The sequence below is a fragment of the Pipistrellus kuhlii genome, unplaced genomic scaffold, assembly GCF_014108245.1.
Source record: "Pipistrellus kuhlii isolate mPipKuh1 unplaced genomic scaffold, mPipKuh1.p scaffold_m20_p_1, whole genome shotgun sequence".
NCBI lineage: Eukaryota > Metazoa > Chordata > Mammalia > Chiroptera > Vespertilionidae > Pipistrellus > Pipistrellus kuhlii.
In genome coordinates this window covers 77,923,462-77,941,691 of record NW_023425404.1, presented here as the reverse complement: position 1 = coordinate 77,941,691, position 18,230 = coordinate 77,923,462, and the positions used below count along the sequence as shown (strand labels likewise).

The window sequence follows — 18,230 nt, the reverse complement described above, 5'->3', positions numbered from 1 at the left end:
ACCCAGTGTTATAGATAGGGAGAGTAAGATAACTTTATCAAGGTCACAGAATAAGTCATAGAATTGTGATTTGAACTTATTCTTGTCAGCTGGACTCCAAAATTTGAGATAACAACAATCCAAACTCTCTTTGAAGATGTGGGCTGCCTTTCCACACAGGCAGCAGGACTTGGCCCTGGGGTAGTTTCGTCTGGCTCACTTCATCTTGTCTTCTCTGCCTCAGGGAAGCTCGTGGGCTGTGCCATCATCCATGTCAATGGAGATAGTCCAGAGGAAGTGGTCCGTGCCACACGGCTGGCTTTTGAATACCAGCGGCAATTCCGGAAGGATGTGATTGTTGATTTGTTGTGCTACAGACAGTGGGGCCACAACGAGCTGGATGAGCCTTTCTTCACCAACCCAGTCATGTACAAAATCATCAGGTACAATTATACACCCTCACTTAACGTGCCCTCTCCCCCTTAGTGTCACATGCTTTTTGTTAGACATCCTAAATTAGAATGATCAACTTTCCTGGTTTGTGTGAGACACGAAGCTTTCAGTGATAACACTGGGACTCCAAAGTCCTGGGCAGACTGGGATTGTCATCCTAAGGGTGTTAGGAAAGCTCCCCATATTCTTCAAATTCTACATATTTCGTCAATGAACAGGCAAAGTGGGCCACTCAACAACCTCACTTAGCAGATGGGAAGATGGAGTAGGAAAACTTAGGCAGAGCCTTGTCTGAAGTAACTTAGTATGGCATTAACAGGGTCAGAAACAGAACCTCCATGATCCACTTCTGCAAACTACAGATGGGTACGCACTCTGTACCTTGGCACGATGTTGGATTTTAATGAAAGTCCAGAACTGTACTGTCCAATATAGCAGTCACTTAAGTGGCTACTGAACACTTGAAATGTGGTGAGTCTTCATGGAGACAGGCTGTGAGTGTAATGTACACATCAGATTTCAAAGATTTAATATGAAAAAAAGATTGTTAACTATCTCAACAATTAATTATATTAACTAGATATTAAAAGGCAATATTTTGGATATATTGATTTAAATAAATATGATTTAAATTCTACCTGTTTCTTTTTACCTTTTCTAATGTGACCAATAGCAAATTTTAAATTCCACATTGACTTGTATTAGACACTGAGTGGCCAGATTATTATGATCTCTGAATGCATAATAATCTGACCACTCAGTGTAGACTGACCACAGAGTTGGGATTTTAAAATAAGGTTTTTCCATGTATAAGAACTGCATTGTGGGTAGTTAGAAGCAGAGGACTTACTAGCCAGAGGCTGGGGGCCACTATCTCCTGGTCCCTTGGCATATCAAGATTTGCAAGCTTTCCCTTATACGTAAGTACACTGAGTGGCCAGATTATTATGTGTTCAGAGATCATCAAAATCTGACCACTCAGTGTATTTCAGTGCTGAGTCAGAGGATTAATGTGACAGAGAAAAATGTCACTTTTTAGATACTAGAAAGTAAAAATAGACCCCTCTTCTCTACTTTATTTCCTCATAGACATAAATTAAAGCAGAAGAAATAACTTGGTGACATTTTACGAGCCTTTCTAGTCATGGAGAGCAGACTGCTTTTGGAAGAACAAATCTGGATTCTTTATTTAGCTCTGAGCGTAGCAGCTGAATTACTTGGTGTACCCCAGTGCCCCATTTAAAATAATCTATCCTGCTAACCTCTCACTTCGGTCAGAATTAAATATGGTAATAAATCTGATCAGACCTTATAGTTTAAAGTGTTATGCAAATATTGAGTGGCATTATTATTATTGGAGCTGAATAGGTTCAGGATTCTTAAAGACACCTGAAATGGATGTTGGCAATTTTGGGTTTAATATATATTTTTTTAAGACAAAGGGGTGCTAAATGGGTAGATTATGTAGGTCAATCCTATGAATAACTGAATTTACCAATTGGTTGAAAAATTACTAATTATTTCTACCTGAATGTAGATGAAAATTCATAAAGATAAATTTGTTTTCTCTTGCTTCCCTGGATGAAGTTGTTACTCACCACTGCCTTTTTGAAGAAAATAATTTATTGGAGTGACAGTCACATGGCATTAAATGGACCATTTAAAATTCAATAGCAATTAGTAAATTCACAATGCCATACAACCATCCCTCTGTCTAGTTCCAAAGCATTTTCTACATGCCTTTTTACAGTGAACACATCACATATCTTTGACAATAACTGTATCTGTCTCTCTTTGATGTTTACAAATCAGATTGATTTATTCCTTTGTTTTCTTGGACAGAGCCCGGAAGAGCATTCCAGACACTTATGCAGAGCACCTTATTGCCAATGGACTCATGACCCAGGAGGAGGTGTCAGAAATCAAGGCCTCCTACTATGGCAAGTTAAATGACCATTTAAATAACCTGGCCCACTATAGCCCCCCTGCCACTCACCTGCAGGCCCACTGGCAGGGCCTGGCTCAGCCAGAAGCTCGCATTACCACCTGGAACACAGGTGTGCCCATAGACCTCCTTCGGTTTATTGGCGGCAAGTCTGTGGAGGTGCCGGAGGAACTCCAGATGCACAGTCACCTTCTGAAGATGTATGTTCAGGTGGGGAGCCCTGAACTCTCTGATTGTTGTTTGTTTCTTATGCAAATTGCTATTTGGTCATTTGGTTGGCTAATTTGTTTGACAAATATCTATTGTATGCTGTTATGTTCTAGGAACAGATTCTAGTGGTATTTTGGTACTGATAGTAAATTAACTCAGATTTTGTCTACTTCTCTTTTTCCTTCCTTCCTTCCTTCCTTCCTTCCTTCCTTCCTTCCTTCCTTCCTTCCTTCCTTCCTTCCTTCCTTCCTTCCTTCCTTCCTTTGTTCATTCATTCACTTATACATGTTTAATACATTAAATGTACATGTACTACATGCATATTATTAAATACTAGAGGCCTGGTGCATGAAAATTCGTGCACTCGTGGAGGGGGTGTTCCTCAGCCCGGCCTGTGCCCTCTCGTAGTCCAGGCCCTCTTGAAGATATCCACCTGCCAGCTTAGGCCTGCTCCCCGGGTGATCAGTTGGACATCCTTAGTGCTGCTGTGGAGGCAGGAGAGGCTCTTGCCTACCGCTGCTGAGCTCGCTAGCCTTGATCCCCAGGGTTCTGGCTGAGTGGTGCTCACCCTGTGGGAATGCCCTGACTACCAGGGGGCAGTTCCTGAGTTGAGTGTCTACCCCCTGCTGGTCAGTGCAAGTCATAGCAACCAGTTCTATGGTTTGGCTGATTTGCATATTAGCCTTTTATTATATAGGGTACAGCAATACCAGAAGGCCTGTTTGGATTATTCTAACCAGAAAACACTTTAATTCTTTTGGCTGCCTTAAATGTAATAAATAAAAATCAACATACACACCCCAGAGTCAACTGTTTAGAGCCTGAATCATGTTGAGGTTTTATATATTGTTTCACATTATGCATGTGACAAACACTTCTGGTTTGCCTGGCTCTCAGTTAAAGGCCTTCATCTTTCTTAAACTTGGATGAAGAAACTGCCTTTTGAATTATTATTTATTTATTTATTTTTTAAATAGATTTTCATTGATTTCACAGAGGAAGAGGGAAAGAGAAATAGAAACATCGATGAGAAAGAATCATTGATTGGCTGCCTCCTGCACATCCCCCACTGGGATAAAGCATGTGTTCTTGGCTGGAATTGAACCTGGGACCCTTTAGTCTGCAGGCTGACACTCTTTCCACTGAGCCAAACCAGCCAGGGCCTTTTGAATTATTTTTAAAACACTAACTTCATTTTGTTTTTTGTTAATACTCACCTGAGGATATTTTCCCCCCATTTATTTTTAGAGAGTGAACAGATAGTGAGAGACACACAGAGAGAAACATGGATGTGAGAAGACACATCGATTGGGCATGCACCCCAACTGGGGCTGGGGATTGAGCCTGCAACTGAAGTACTCTCTTGACTGGAATTGAACCCACAATCCCTCAGTCTGTGGGCCAACACACTAACCACTGAGCTAAAGTGGCTGGGGCCATTTGGGGGTTTTGATTATAGATATAGAGAATATTAAAATAAACTATGCATTCACCATCCAGGTGAAGCAATAGAATATTATAAATAAGTTCCCTGTGAAACCCTCCCTGCCGCCATCTCTCATTTATAATATTCTATTGCTTCATCCATAGGGTGAACAACTAACTTGAGCACCTGTGTATTTTGCCTGTTTTAAGATGACAGATGATTGCTATCAGACTTTCATGTATTCTTCTGCACTTTCTGTTTTGTTTAACATTATGTTTCTGATACTTCCCATTGTTGCATTACTTTTTTTTTTTTAACTCTGTGAAAAAGAATAACTTTCTCTCCCCATTCAACTTCACAGTCCAGGCTGGAGAAGGTGATGGATGGAACCAAGTTAGACTGGGCCACGGCAGAAGCTCTTGCCTTAGGCTCATTGCTTGCTGAAGGTAAGACGTTTCTGTTTACCTGCACAGCTGGTAGGAGATGTTTTAATATGATGTTTGATACATGTGATTCTGCAGATTTTTAAGTGATAGCTACCTACTATTATTTTTATTGACCAGAGAGATTCTAAAACACATTATCTTTTCTTATCTGACAATATTATTTAATCTTAGTATATCATGTTGACAACCTTCATCAGAGAATAGAGCAACATACCTGGAATAAAAGAGCTCAGGGCTGGATATTTTCCTCTAAAAACTGTAGGGTAAATGATGACTCTCCATTCTTACACAATCTCACTTTGACTACAGCACTTTACATATAGGACTGGTATATTTGAGTAAGGATAATCTATTATGCTAAGAAAACTCTCAGGATAAGTTGATATATAAAACTTCAGGGTCACCATGTCTTATTACTAGGTTATTCATAGGAATCTGGTTTTCCCTGCCTTTTGATTGCCTAAGGTTATAATGTCCGTCTGAGTGGCCAAGATGTTGGCCGTGGAACGTTTAGTCAGAGACATGCAATGGTTGTTTGCCAGAAGACTGATGACACCTACATCCCACTGAACCATATGGACCCTCATCAGAAGGGGTTTCTAGAGGTAGGATGTTTTCTTACCTATTTGAAAATTCATATGCTAATGATTATAGTTATAGAATTATTTTTCAGCCTATCTAATAAAGAGGTAATATCCAAATTGACCATCACTCTAACACAGAAGATGGTTGCCCCCATGTGGACACAAGATGGCCGCAACAAGATAGCCTGCAGGGGAGAGCAGTTGTGGGCGGTCAGGCCAGCAGGAGAGATCAGTTGGAAGAGACCAGGCCTGCAGGGGAGAGCAGTTAGGGGTGAACAAGCCATCAGGGGAGGGCAGTTGGGGGAGACCAGGCCTGCAGGGGAGGGCAGTGGGGGTGACCAGGCATGCAGGGGAGGACAGTTAGGGGTGACCAGGCCGGCAGGGGAGGGCAGTTAGGCATAACCAGGCTGTCAGGGGAGGGAAGTTGGAGGTGACCAGGCTGTGAGGGCAGGACAATTTCGGGCAAACGGGCTGATAAGGGAGGGCAGTTAGGGGCAATCGGGCCAGCAAGGGAGGGCAATTAGAGGTGACTGGGCCAGCAGCAGAGGGCAGTTGCGGGTGACCAGGCCTGTAGGGGAGGACAGTTAGGTGCACCCAGGCCTGCATGTTGGGCAGTTGAGGTTGACCATGCTGGCAGGGTAGGGCAGTTATGGGCAACCAGGCTGACAAGAGAGGGCAGTTAGGGGTGACCAGGCCTGCAGGGGAGGGTAGTTGGGGGTGACCAGACTGGCAGGGGAGGGTAGTTGGGGGCGATTGGGCTGGCAGGGGAACAGTTCGGGGTTAATCAGGCTGGGAGGGGAGCAGTTAGGGGGTGATCAGGCTGGCAGGCAGAAGCGGGTAGGGGCAATCAGGCAGGCAGGGAGGAGCAGTTAGGAGCCAGAAGTCCTGGATTATGAGAGGGGTGTCTGACTGCTAGCTTAGGCCCAATCCTTCCACTATTTCTTACTTCTTTTCAATAAGGTTAAGTTTCTGAACTCTCTAAATCTCTGTTGTCTTGCTAATGAAAAGAAAATTGGATTCTACTGAGTCTCCTAATTACTTACTCCAGGACTTCCGTGAGGATCAAATGAGATGACACATGTGAAAACACTTCATAGACATTTGGTTAAACTGTAAAATGTTTGTACCTGGCTATAAAGCAAGTCAGGTTCCTGCACTGAAGAAACTCCAAGGAGACTAGTCACTAGAGAGAGGAAGCTGGGCATTGCTATGTGATGTCATTACTCAACACCCACAGCGCCTGTTTCTGGGCTGGGCTGTGGGCAGCATTTTGCGCAATGGGGTCTTGCAGCATTGTTTGAGATTTGGTGGGGTGTCACTTCAGGGTGGTGGTGGGGCCTTTGTCCTACTTGGCGGAAACCAAGTGTTGGTTTGCCAGCACCAGTTCCATGGTGCCATTTATTTTTAAATGGGCAGTGCGCATCATGGCAGCTCCTGTGTCCTCCTGGTGGTAGTGCATGCCATAGCTACTGGATAGAGCGTCTGCCTCCTGTTGGTCATTACACATCATAGCTACCGGTTGGTGGGAAGGACTGGCACTTAGCCTTTTATATATATAGATACCTGGTATTGTGATTTCTCCAACTTTGTTTTTCTTTCTTAAGCTTGCTGCAGCTATTCAGGGTCCTATATACATTTTTGGAGTATTTATTCTATATCTGTGAAATATGCCATTGGTAATTCAATAGGGATTGTATTAAATCTATAGATTGCTTTGGAGAGTATAGAAATTTTAATGATGTTAATTTTATCAATCTATGAACACATTTTATTTTTCCACTTGTTTACATCTTTATCTCTTTTTTCATCATCGTGCAGTTTTTAAGTATGTCTTTTACATCCTTGGTTAAGTTTATTCCTAAGTATCTTTCTTTTCTGTTGCAATTGTAAATGGGATTGATGTTTAGTTTATCTTTCTGAGAATTCATTGTTGGTGTATAAAGATGCCATGGATTTCTGGGTGTTGATTTTGTATTCTGCTCATTGCAAAATTCATTTATTAAATCTAGTAGTTTTTGGTGGAATCTTTATGGTTTTCTATGTACAATATCATGTCATCTGCAAATAATGAGAGTTTTACTTCCTCCTTTCCAATTTGGATGCCTTTTTTAGTTTCTTCTTGTCTGATAGCTGTGGCTAGGACTTCTTGTACTATGTTGAATAGGAGTGGTGAAAGTGAACATCCCTGTATTGTACCTGTTCTTAGGTGAAATGGTTTTAATTTTCCCCATTGAGTATGATGTTGGCTGTAGGTTTGTCATATATGGCTGTTATGTTGAGACTAGAGGCCTGGTGCACAAATTTAGGTTTGTCATATATGGCTGTTATGTTGAGACTAGAGGCCTGGTGCACGAATTTGTGCACCAGTGGGATTCCTCAGCCTGGCCTGGGGGATCAGGTTGAAACTGGCTATCAGACATTCTCCCAGGGTTCCCAGAATGTGTGAGGGCGCAGGACAGGCCGAGGGACCTCAATGGTACACTATCGGGGCTGGGGACGTAGGAGGTTGGCCAGCTGGGGAGGGACCATAGGAGGGCTCTAGGGCATGTCTGGTCTGTCTAGCCCAGTCCTGATTGACTAGACCCCAGCAGCAAGCTAACTTACCAGTTTGAGCATCTTCCTCCTGGTGGTCAGTGAACGTCATAGTAACTGTTTGACTGGTTGACTGTCTGACCCCTGGTGGTCAGTCCACATCATAGCAGTGGTTGAGCATTCTTAGCATATTATTAGCATATTACACTTTGATTGGTTGAACGGATGACCTGATGACCAGACACTTAACATATTAGGCTTTTATTATATAGGATATGATCTCTCTATTCCCACACTGCTGAGAGTTTTTATTAAAAATGGGTGTTGGATTTTATCTAATGCTTTTTCTATATCTATTGATATGATCATATAATTTTTGTTTTTAGATTGTTTATGTGATGTAGCACACTAATTGATTTGCAAATATTGAACCAGCCTTGCATCCATGGGATAAATCCCACTTTGTCATGGTGTATCTTTTTAATATATTGCTGGATCTGATTTGCTAATATTTTGTTGAGGATTTTAGCATCTAAGTTCATCAGGGACATTGGTCTGTAATTCTCTTTGTATCTATTTTTGGCATTAGGATAATGCTGGTCTCATAAAAAGAGGTTGAAAGTATTCCTTCCTCTTGGAGTTTTTGGAACATTTTGAGGAGGATAGGTGTTAGTTGTTCTTTAAATTTTTGGCAAAATTCCTATGTGAAGCCATCTGGACCAGGATTTTTATTTGCTGTTTTTTGTGTTTTTATTTTTTATTTTTTTTATTACTACTTCAATTTCCTCAATTGTTATTGGCTTATTCAAGTTTGCTGATTTTTCCTGATTTATTTTTGAAAGATTGTATTTGTCTAGGAATTTGTCCATTTCATCCACATTGTCCAACTTATTGGCATATATTGATAGTTACTCATAGTATTTTCTTTTAAAAAAAACTTTATTGTTGAAAGTATTACATAAGTCTCCTTTCACCCTCCCCCCACCCCAATTGATCTCTTTTCTTCCACCCCTGGCCCTCCCCACCCTATAGTCTTTGTCCATGGGTTATGCATATCTTATATAATAAAAGCCTAATATGCCAGTTGTTCCCTCAACTGGGAGTTTGACCAGAAGTTTGGCCAGAGGGCGAGGCCAGTTGGCCAACTGCCTGAGGCCCCTCCCTGACCATCAACAGCAGGCAGCCGGAGGGAGGAAGGCCCCAGTCAGCTGTTGGCAGCCACTAGGGACCCTACCCATCCAGGAATTTCATGCACTGAGCCTTTAGTATGCATATAAGTTCATTGATCGATCTCTTCCTACCCACCCTCCTCTGCCTTCCCTTTGAGGTTCCACAGTCTGTTCCATTCTTCTATGTCTCTGGGTCTATTTTTTAAACTATATTTTTATTGATTTTAGGGAGGAAGGAGGAAGGAGAGGGAGCTAGAAACACCCATGATGAGAGAGAATCATGGTTTGGCTGCTTCCTGCAAGTCCCCCATTGGGGATTGAGACCACAACCCGGGCAGGTGCTCTTGGCCGTAATTAAACCCGGGACCTTTCAGTTCACAGGCCAACACTCTATCCACTGAGCCAAACCAACCAGGGCTCTGAGTTTATTTTTGTTCATCAGTTTATTTTGCTCATTAGATTCCACCTCTGAGTGAGATCATGTAATATTTGTCTTTCTCTGACTGGCTTATTTCACATCACATAATACTTTTCGGGTCCATCCATGCTGTTGCAAACGGTGAAAGTTCCTTCTTTTTTATAACAGCATAGCATTCCATTGTGTAAATGTACCACAGTTTTTAATCCACTCATCTGATAATGGACACTTAATCTGTTTCCAAGTCTTAGCTATTGTAAATTGCACTGCTATGAACAAAGGGGTGCATATATTCTTTCTGATGAGTGTTTTGGGTTTCTTAGGATATATTCCCAGGAGTTGGATCACTGAGTCAAATGAGAGTTCCATTTTTAATTTTTTGAGGAAACACCGTACTGGTTTCATAATGGCTGTTCCAGACTGCATTCCCACCAGCAGTGTACTAGGGTTCCCTTTTGTCCACATTCTTGCCAACACTTGTCATTTGTTGATTTGTTGGTAGCCATTCTGAGAGGTTTGATGTGATACCTCATTGTTTTGATTTGCATCTCTCAGATGATTAGTGAATTTGGCTCATAGTATTTCCTTACGGTTCTTTTTATTTCTGTGGTATCAGTGATACTTCACCACTTTTATTTCTGCTTTTATTTATTTTGGTCCTCTCTTTGTTTCTTGATGAGTTTAGCTAACAATTCATCAATCTTGTTTATCTTTTCACAGAACCACTGTTGGTTTCATTCATCTTTTTTATTTTTATTTTTATTGTCTATGTAATTTATTTCTGCTCTAGTTTTTATTACTTCGGTCCTTTTACTTATTCTGGGATTTTCTTGTTGTTCTCTAATTCTTTAAGTTGTAGGGTTAAATCGTTTATAATTAATTTGTCTTTTTTTTTTTTTTTTTTTTTTTTTTTTTTTTTTTAGGTAAGCGAGTCTAAGGAATGCTTTTGCTGTGTCCTAGAGATTTTTGGTTGTTGTGTGTTCATTTTCATTTGTTTCCAGGAAGTTTTTGGTTTCTTTCTTGATCTCATTGATAACACATTCATTGTTTAATAGCATGCTATTTAGCCTCAATATGTTGAATACTTTTGAGTGTTTTCACTGTAGTTTATTTATAATTTCATTCAATTATGGTCTGAGAGGATGCTTGATATGATTTCAGCCTTTTTGAACTTATAGAGACTTATTTTCTGTTCTAATGTGTGGTCTATCTTTCAGAATGTGTAATTTGGGGTGATATGTTTTATAAATGTCAATTAAATCCATCTAATTCAGTGTGTGATTTAGAGTCACTGTTTCCTTGTTAACTTTTTGTCTGAAAGATCTATCCAGTGTCAGAGGTGTTTAATTCCCCTGCTATAAATGTATTGTTGTCACTTTCTCTTTTAAAGTCCTCTAGAATTTTTTTTAATATACTGAGGTGCTCCTATATTGTGTGCATATATATTTCCCAGCATTATATCCTCTTGTTAGATCAATAACTTTAGTATTATTTAGTGGACCTTTGTTATCTCTTCTGATGGCCTTCATTTAGTCAGATATGAGTATTGCTAACTCAGCTTTTTTTTTTTTTCATTTCCATTTGCATGAAAAATTTTTTTCCTATGTGAGCCTTTTTTTCTAGGTAGATCTCTTCTAGACAGCATATAGGTTGGTCATGTTTTCTTTATATTCAGATATCCTAAGTCTTTTGATTAGAGCATTTAATCCATTTATATTTAAGGTTATTGATAGTTATTTCCATTTTAATTTTTTATGCCTTTTTTTTTCTCTTCTCATTATAGCAATTGCTTTAACATTATTGCAGTGCTGGTTTGGTGGCAACAAACTCATTAGCCTTCTTTTTGTCTGGGAAGCTCTTCATATCACTATTTTGAATGATAGCCTAGCTGGATATAGTAATCTTGGTTTTAGACCCTTGCTTTTGATGACCTTGAATACTTCATGCCATTCCCTTCTCGCCTGTACAGTTGCTGATGATAAATTAGCTGACAGCCTTATGGGAGCTTGTTTGTAGGTAACAAATTGCTTTTCTCTTTCTGCCTTTAAGGTTCTCTCTTTGTCTTTAATTTTTGACATATTAATTATAATGTATCTGGGATTGGGTGTGTTTGAGTTCTTCTTGCTTGGGATTATCTGTGCATCCTAAACCTGTGTGAATTTTTTCTTTACTTTATTATGTAAGTTTTCTGCCATTATTTCTTTAATCATGTTCTTTATCCATTGCTCACTTTCTTTCCCTTCTGATACTCCTGTTCTGTGAATATTGTTACATTTCATGTTGTCACACAGCTTTCTTTTGCTGTTCTCCTATGTTTTTTTTTTCTTTTTGATTCTATGATTGAGTGATTTTTTTCAACTCTATCTTTTAATTCACTGATCTGATCCTTGGCCTTCCCTAATCTTCTTTGTGTACCTTCTAGTATTATCTTTACTAGTGCTATGTCTTTCTTCATAGTTATTATATTTTTTCTCATGCCATTGAGCATCCTTGTCTTTATTATTCTGTGTTCTATGTCTGATAAATTTCTTATCTCCATTTCATTTAGCTCTTCTGGAGAATTCTTTTGGTTTTCATTTGGGGCTTGTTTGTCTCCACATTTTGGCTGCCTAATTGAGCTTGTGTCTGTGTATTAGGTAGATCTGCTGCAACTTACAATCTTTAGTGCAGGATTGTGCCAAATGCTGTTTCTGACTTGCCCTGAGTACCCTTTTTGTAGCCATCACCAATCTACTACTTGTGGCTCCCTCTGCTGGCGGATGAATGCCTTGGGAAAGGATCAAGATTTGTGCACCAAGGCCTGATTTTTCTAGCCCTGGGCCCTGGATTGGATCAGGAAAGACTCAGAGCCTCCAGAGACCTGCCTCTGTCTATTGAATGATTGTTATTCAGTCTGGCTATTGACCACAGGGTGGAGCAAGTAGTTTTCCAACAGAATGGGGCAATTGCTTTTAGCTACAGGCTGATTGTTATTCCCAGTCTCTTAATGGGCCTCAGAAACTTCACCGGGTACAAGAAGGGGTTTTGGAAGAGGGTGGGGCAATTGCTTCTCCCCCAGGCAAAAGCTGCCTGCATGGTGAAGGTCTGCAGGAGAAAGGCATCCTTTGCAGTATGAGGGAATGACTCAGCACAGGAAACTGGGGTGGCTGCCTTCTGACCTCACAGCCCCTAATCCTGGCTGCTGCTCACACAGTTCCAGTCTACTCTGTTCTCCCTCGGTCAGATTCCAAGGTGAGTGGCTGCACACAAAATTTTGTGTGTTGGCCCTTTAAGAGGGTACCTGCTTTTCCAGCCATCTCTCCCTGGCAGACAGCAACCCTGCTACTTTTCATAGCCAGATGTGGTGTGAACACCTTTCTGAGTTCAGTAATCTGGGTTGGGGAGCCCAGCTTGGAGTTTAGACCCCAGAGTTCTCAGTGGGAACCCCACACCTGAGATATCCCTCCAGAACTTTAGCTGCTGTCTGTGGTAGCCCAGCAAGCCCTTTTGAAGTCTCTATGCAGTCTTCAGTTCCTGTCCTTAGTTTTCAGGATTCTCTCCAGCTAGTCTTTAGTTGATCATTCAGGATGGTTTTTCTGTGTTTTAGTTGTAATTCCAGTTTGGTCTTGAAAGCATGTCACTGCTCATCCTTTTTATTTTTTTTAAGACTAGTTTATTGATTTTTAGAGAGAGAAAGGAAAAGACGGGGAGAGAAACACTAATGTGAGAGAGAAACATCAATCAGCTGCCTCCTGCACAAACCCTAACTGGGGCCAGGGATCGAACTTGCAACCGTGACCAGGAATCAAACCCAAGACCTTTTGGTGCATGGGATGATCCTGTAATCCACTGACACACTGGCTGTGCTGTGACATTTTTTTTTTTTTTAAAGCCTATATGACACAGTTTTACTCTCAGCTCCAAAGGTGGGTCTTCTGATACATCAATTTTGCTAATCCTTAGAGAAAATCTTCAATGCTCATATTCTAACATCTTTCATATCTTCCTCTTTTTGTTCCAACTTTCCCATATGCATCACTCATAGAGGGCTTTTTCCCCAAGGGCATATAGAGAGAACTAAAAACAAAGTTTCTCTGTCTGCCCTTCCTCTCTCTTAAGAGGTTTGCATAAATGTGAATCTTTGACCTTTACTGACTCATGTTGCCATTTCTCTGCCATGACAGTGTCTCTGTTCTCTTCCTTTGCATCAGGTCAGCAACAGCCCATTGTCAGAGGAGGCTGTCCTGGGATTTGAGTATGGGATGAGCATTGAGAGCCCTAAGTTACTGCCCATCTGGGAGGCTCAGTTTGGCGATTTCTTCAATGGTGCCCAGATCATCTTCGACACGTTCATCTCTGGAGGTTGGTTTTGGCATATGGGTGTATAGTGGATACATGATGCTGTCCTTATGGGGGCAAATGAATGAAAAGGAGCTGTAGCTGCTTTTGAGACTCCTTGTACCACAGTTCCTGGGGAGAGTTGGGGGTTGCCCTATCATCCACTGGAGCATGGCAGCTATCAGAGTTAAATAAACTGAGTACCACTCAGCTGCTATGCAGGGAGCGCCTTCCCATCTGTGGGGGAATGTGTTTGGCTATAGGAAGCAGGACATGTATCTACTAGGTCCTAAGTAGTTTGACTTTCAGATCTACTTTTGGGGTTTGTTGATTAGCTGTGACATTAATCACAAGCAGGGAATGGCCACACCGTTGAGGATTTGTGAGCATAGTGAATGTCAGTCTTGAAAATCTGCTTCCCTCAACCCAGAGACACTCAAGTATCTGAACATTGGAAGTTGTGCATCTTGATCATTTTTAATAAACCTTTATAAAAGCAGGACCTGCTTCCTGTGAAAATTCCAAGTATATAAAGTACAAGTATGAGTCTCCCCCATGTGCTTACCCCATTTTGGGGGGTCAGCACTCTTGGATTATGAGTGTGCACTATAGATCTTTCCCTTGGTTGTGTTACTCTGTGTCTGTGTAGTTGTAAGAAACATGCCAAGCAATGTCATCCCAATAAATGTAATTTACAATAAAGAACAACAATAAAAAGAAACGTGCCTTAAGGAAACTGGACATTGACATGTCCAGAGACTGTTCTAAAGTGCCTGTGTCTTGAAATTGAGGACAGTGGCCTGTGTTGTCAGGGGATCTGTGAGGGAAAAGCAGGAGCTGTCCAGTCTTGGTAAGAGTCGTGCCTGAGTGGATTCGGCATGGCCATGCTGTTCTGGGAGCCGGATGGCTACTGCTGTTGAGTTTGTGTTCCACTTGCTAAATAAATCCCAATATGAGCCATTCCAGGATTTCAACTGGTAGGATGGGTACTTTTTCCTCCCCAACTATGGTGTAACAATGCTGGACAGCACATGTAATGAAAATGGTTCTAGTGGGTCAGGCAGGTAACTAACATTTGTTCCTCTACCCAGATCAGATCAGACCTTTCATCTCTGCTCACAGAGGTCTCACTCCCTCCTACTATTTTCCAGGAGAGGCCAAGTGGCTCCTGCAGAGCGGCATTGTGATTCTCCTGCCCCACGGGTATGATGGGGCTGGACCTGACCACTCCTCTTGTCGCATAGAGCGTTTCTTGCAGGTATGTCCAATGCCTTTTTGATTCCCAGGAATGTTTTCATGATTCTGAGGTTTTGAACTAGAATTGCCTCCTGCAGGTACTTAATGTGTGCCTTAAACTGTCAGACATTATAGTATTTGAATGAAACGGATTTCATACCCTGGGAAGTGGCAAGCCTGGCAGCCTCGTCACCTCCACTGAGCTCTGTGGTGGCTTCTGCTCTAAATGTTGCCTTTATTTTCCCACTAGGGTTGATTATGCACACCCTCTCTCCAAATTGGAGGGGACTAGTAATAATTGTCAGGATTCTGCTGCTTTCTTTTCTCTCCATTGTTTCTGGAGTGGGGTTAGGAGCCATGTCTTAGCTTTTTGCTACACCAGGATCTTCTGAGATTTAAATCATGGTCCTCAACTTTTTCAACCTTGTTAGCCGCTTTTGATTTTGTTTTGTCGTTAAAACAAGCTAACAGCCCTGGCTGGTTTCACTCAGTGGATAGAGCGTCAATCTGCTGACTGAAGGGTCCCAGGTGCGATTTGCCTCAAGGGCACATGCCAAGGTTGTGGTCTCAATCCCAGTAGTGGGAGTGTAGGAGGCAGCCAATTATTCTCTCTCATTATTGATGTTTCTATCTCTCTCTCCCTCATCCTTTTTCTCTGAAATTAATAAAAATATTAAAATAAATAAATTTAAAAATATGTAAGCAAGTTGTTCTAAAAAAACAAATCAAACTCTTGTGTTTATTTCATTAGACGACACCATCATAACTCCACAGTAATCAGAATCTGCATTTTTTAAAAGGTCCCCTCCAGATGCTCCTTGCAATCAGCTGTGTTTGGAAACAACTGTGTTAAAATATGCAGACTCAAGAAAATGGGGGAAGCTCGGACCTCTCCTTTGGTTAATTGTTCATAGGCTGTAAATTTACTTTCTGGTATTATCTGTAATGGAGGGAAATATTTTCTTCTCACCCTTGAGAGCCCTGTGGTCCCTTTGGAGAGCAGATGTTATGATTGTAGGCGATGATCTGAACGTTCTCCTTTCTTTCATTTCTGTTCCAGATGTGTGACAGCACAGAGGAGGGGGTGGACGGGGACACCGTAAACATGTTTGTGGTGCACCCCACGACTCCTGCTCAGTATTTCCATTTGCTCAGGAGACAAATGGTCCGGAACTTCAGAAAACCCCTCATTGTTGCTTCTCCAAAGATGTTACTCAGGTTCCCAGTAAGTAGGAAACGCTATTTGGAAGCCTTTCTTCTCTCATCATTTTATTCTGCTGTGTTCTTTTTTTTAAATCTAATTATAGTTCTAAATTACAGAAACCATCTATTTAGTTTTAGTTGGCTTTGCTTTTCTAAAACTAAATCAACCTATCAGCACGCACCTCCCTGCCCTCCCTCTCTCTCCCCCTTTCAAGAATAACTGGTTTATAAGTAGCTCTCAGTTTCATTGTAATGCAGGACAGGATAGCAGATATTACCACACTGGTATTCTGGTCTGAGAGGAAACAATTTCGTAGAAAAAGTTTAAAAGTCCTAATGGTCTACTAGTAAACACTACTGTGTTGATAGTAGCAACTTGGGAATGTAGAGCATTTTCACGAAAGGGAGTGGTGTTATTCATTGACTTTTTTTTTTTTTTTTTTTTTTTTTTAACATTTTCCCTGTTAAAGGATTTATCACAGGTAGAGAAAGGCCTGTTTCCATAAGCACAACATCATAACAGTATAGCTTATTGTATGCGGCTTTAAAAGTATACATTTTTAAAAGTGTATATTTTTCTCTTGGTTTACCTGAACTAAGTGTTAAGTGCACAATGTATTTTATTTATTTATTTATTTATTTATTGAATACATTTTATTGATTTTTTTACAGAGAGGAGGAGAGAGGGATAGAGAGCTAGAAACGTCGATGAGAGACAAACATCGACCAGCTGCCTCTAGCACACCCACTACCGGGGATGTGCCCGCAACCAATGTACATGCCCTTGACCGGAATCAAACCTGGGACCTTTCAGTCCACAGACCAATGCTCTACCACGGAGCCAAACCGGTTTTGGCAGTGCACAATGAATTTTAAATAACAAATATGTTAGTTTTCAAATGGCAGAGTTAAGGTAATAAATACTAATAAGTATTTATTTATCCTTTCTGCTATACTTCCCCCCCCCCCAATTTTACTTGAGAATCTTAATTAGAATGAACATTAAAAAACTTGCACTTATTTGGATCCTACAGCTGAGGTGAAATACAGGTAAGTGATTTATGATATGGCTGTTCAGGACTATCTTGTGCTTTGCACAAAGGTTTGAGAGTATAGATTTGGAATTGAGGGGTATTGAGGAAAGTTGCAAGTGACTTGCTTTCACAGGTTGCATTTTTAAGCAGTGCCTAGCCTTTGGAGAGGAGTAAGAAGATATACTGTTATGGTCAGCACTTGTGTGATCCTAGAGTGAACTGAACACCTCCTTAAATTTTGCATTCCAGTCACCTCACCTGTCTTATCCTAGTTCTGACTCTGAGGGTCAATATCAAATGTAATGATACTAAATATAATATATGTGTAGTATCAAGTATTAAGTGAACTACTAGAAATTTTATTGAGAATCTCTTGCTATTTGAAACTGAGAACAAGAGTTCATATTCTGGTCCTAATGTTTTACTCTTTGCCCCCTTACCCCAAGTCTAATATGTAACTTGTCCTATAATAAAGTCCTTATTTGGGAGCCTTAAAAAATACCAACAGCTATACTATAGATTTTAAAGTTAAAAACTACTCATTAAGTAGTCAAATAAATTATTTTATTAATTGAAAATGAGTATGACCGTTATTGAATTCTGATTTCCTCCTGAAAATTTGATTATTGGTACACATGATCTATTAGAATATAAATCAACTCTTTTTTCCAGGGTCTATTCAGAGATGACTTGCCACGTGATAAAAATGACTCAGGGCTATCGGGAGTTTTTTGTCAATTGGTACCTAAATCCCACTCCAATTTCCCACCCAGCTTCTTTTGTTTCCAGTCCTTCCTAGTAGGACTGATGAAGGGATATGGTTCAGAATGGAGAAAGATCACATTAGTTAATAAATAGACTAGCTAAATAGTTAATATTAAGTTTTAAAGTTATATCCCAGCATCAATGTGGCTCCCCACAATGGCCTAGCAAAATGCCATATACCCATTTGGGACTAGACTGTAGGGAAACTAAATGATAGCAAAAGGAATCAAATCTCTAATCTTGGCTTCATCAGTTTTTGTACTCTAAGTTCTTTGCAATAAGCATTTATTTAAATTGAGCTCATTAATAATTTCTTTTTTTTATCACAGAAATATTCACTTCTTGTTCCTATTTGTTCTGACTTATAGGTTTCATTTAAAACTTATAATAAGAAACTTAAAGAGAGAAATAGTTGCCTTGGTTTCACTGTTTTGGTTCACAGTATAAATTTATAAAACTTTGCTTCTATAGTAATTCCAAATAATTAAAGCATACTTTTTATTAATAATAAAA

General features: G+C 40.5%; 1 protein-coding gene across 1 annotated transcript in view; it reads left to right on the top strand.

Annotated features, from left to right (window-relative positions):
* DHTKD1 (dehydrogenase E1 and transketolase domain containing 1) overlaps positions 1-18,230 on the top strand; it is a 50,365-nt gene that overhangs the window by 27,301 nt on the left and 4,834 nt on the right. Inside the window, exons 7-13 of the mRNA XM_036452820.2 lie at positions 224-422; positions 2,275-2,587; positions 4,375-4,459; positions 4,925-5,064; positions 13,353-13,503; positions 14,631-14,737; positions 15,776-15,940. Coding sequence (XP_036308713.1) covers positions 224-422; positions 2,275-2,587; positions 4,375-4,459; positions 4,925-5,064; positions 13,353-13,503; positions 14,631-14,737; positions 15,776-15,940 — 1,160 coding nt within the window. The remainder of the gene's footprint in view (positions 1-223; positions 423-2,274; positions 2,588-4,374; positions 4,460-4,924; positions 5,065-13,352; positions 13,504-14,630; positions 14,738-15,775; positions 15,941-18,230) is intronic.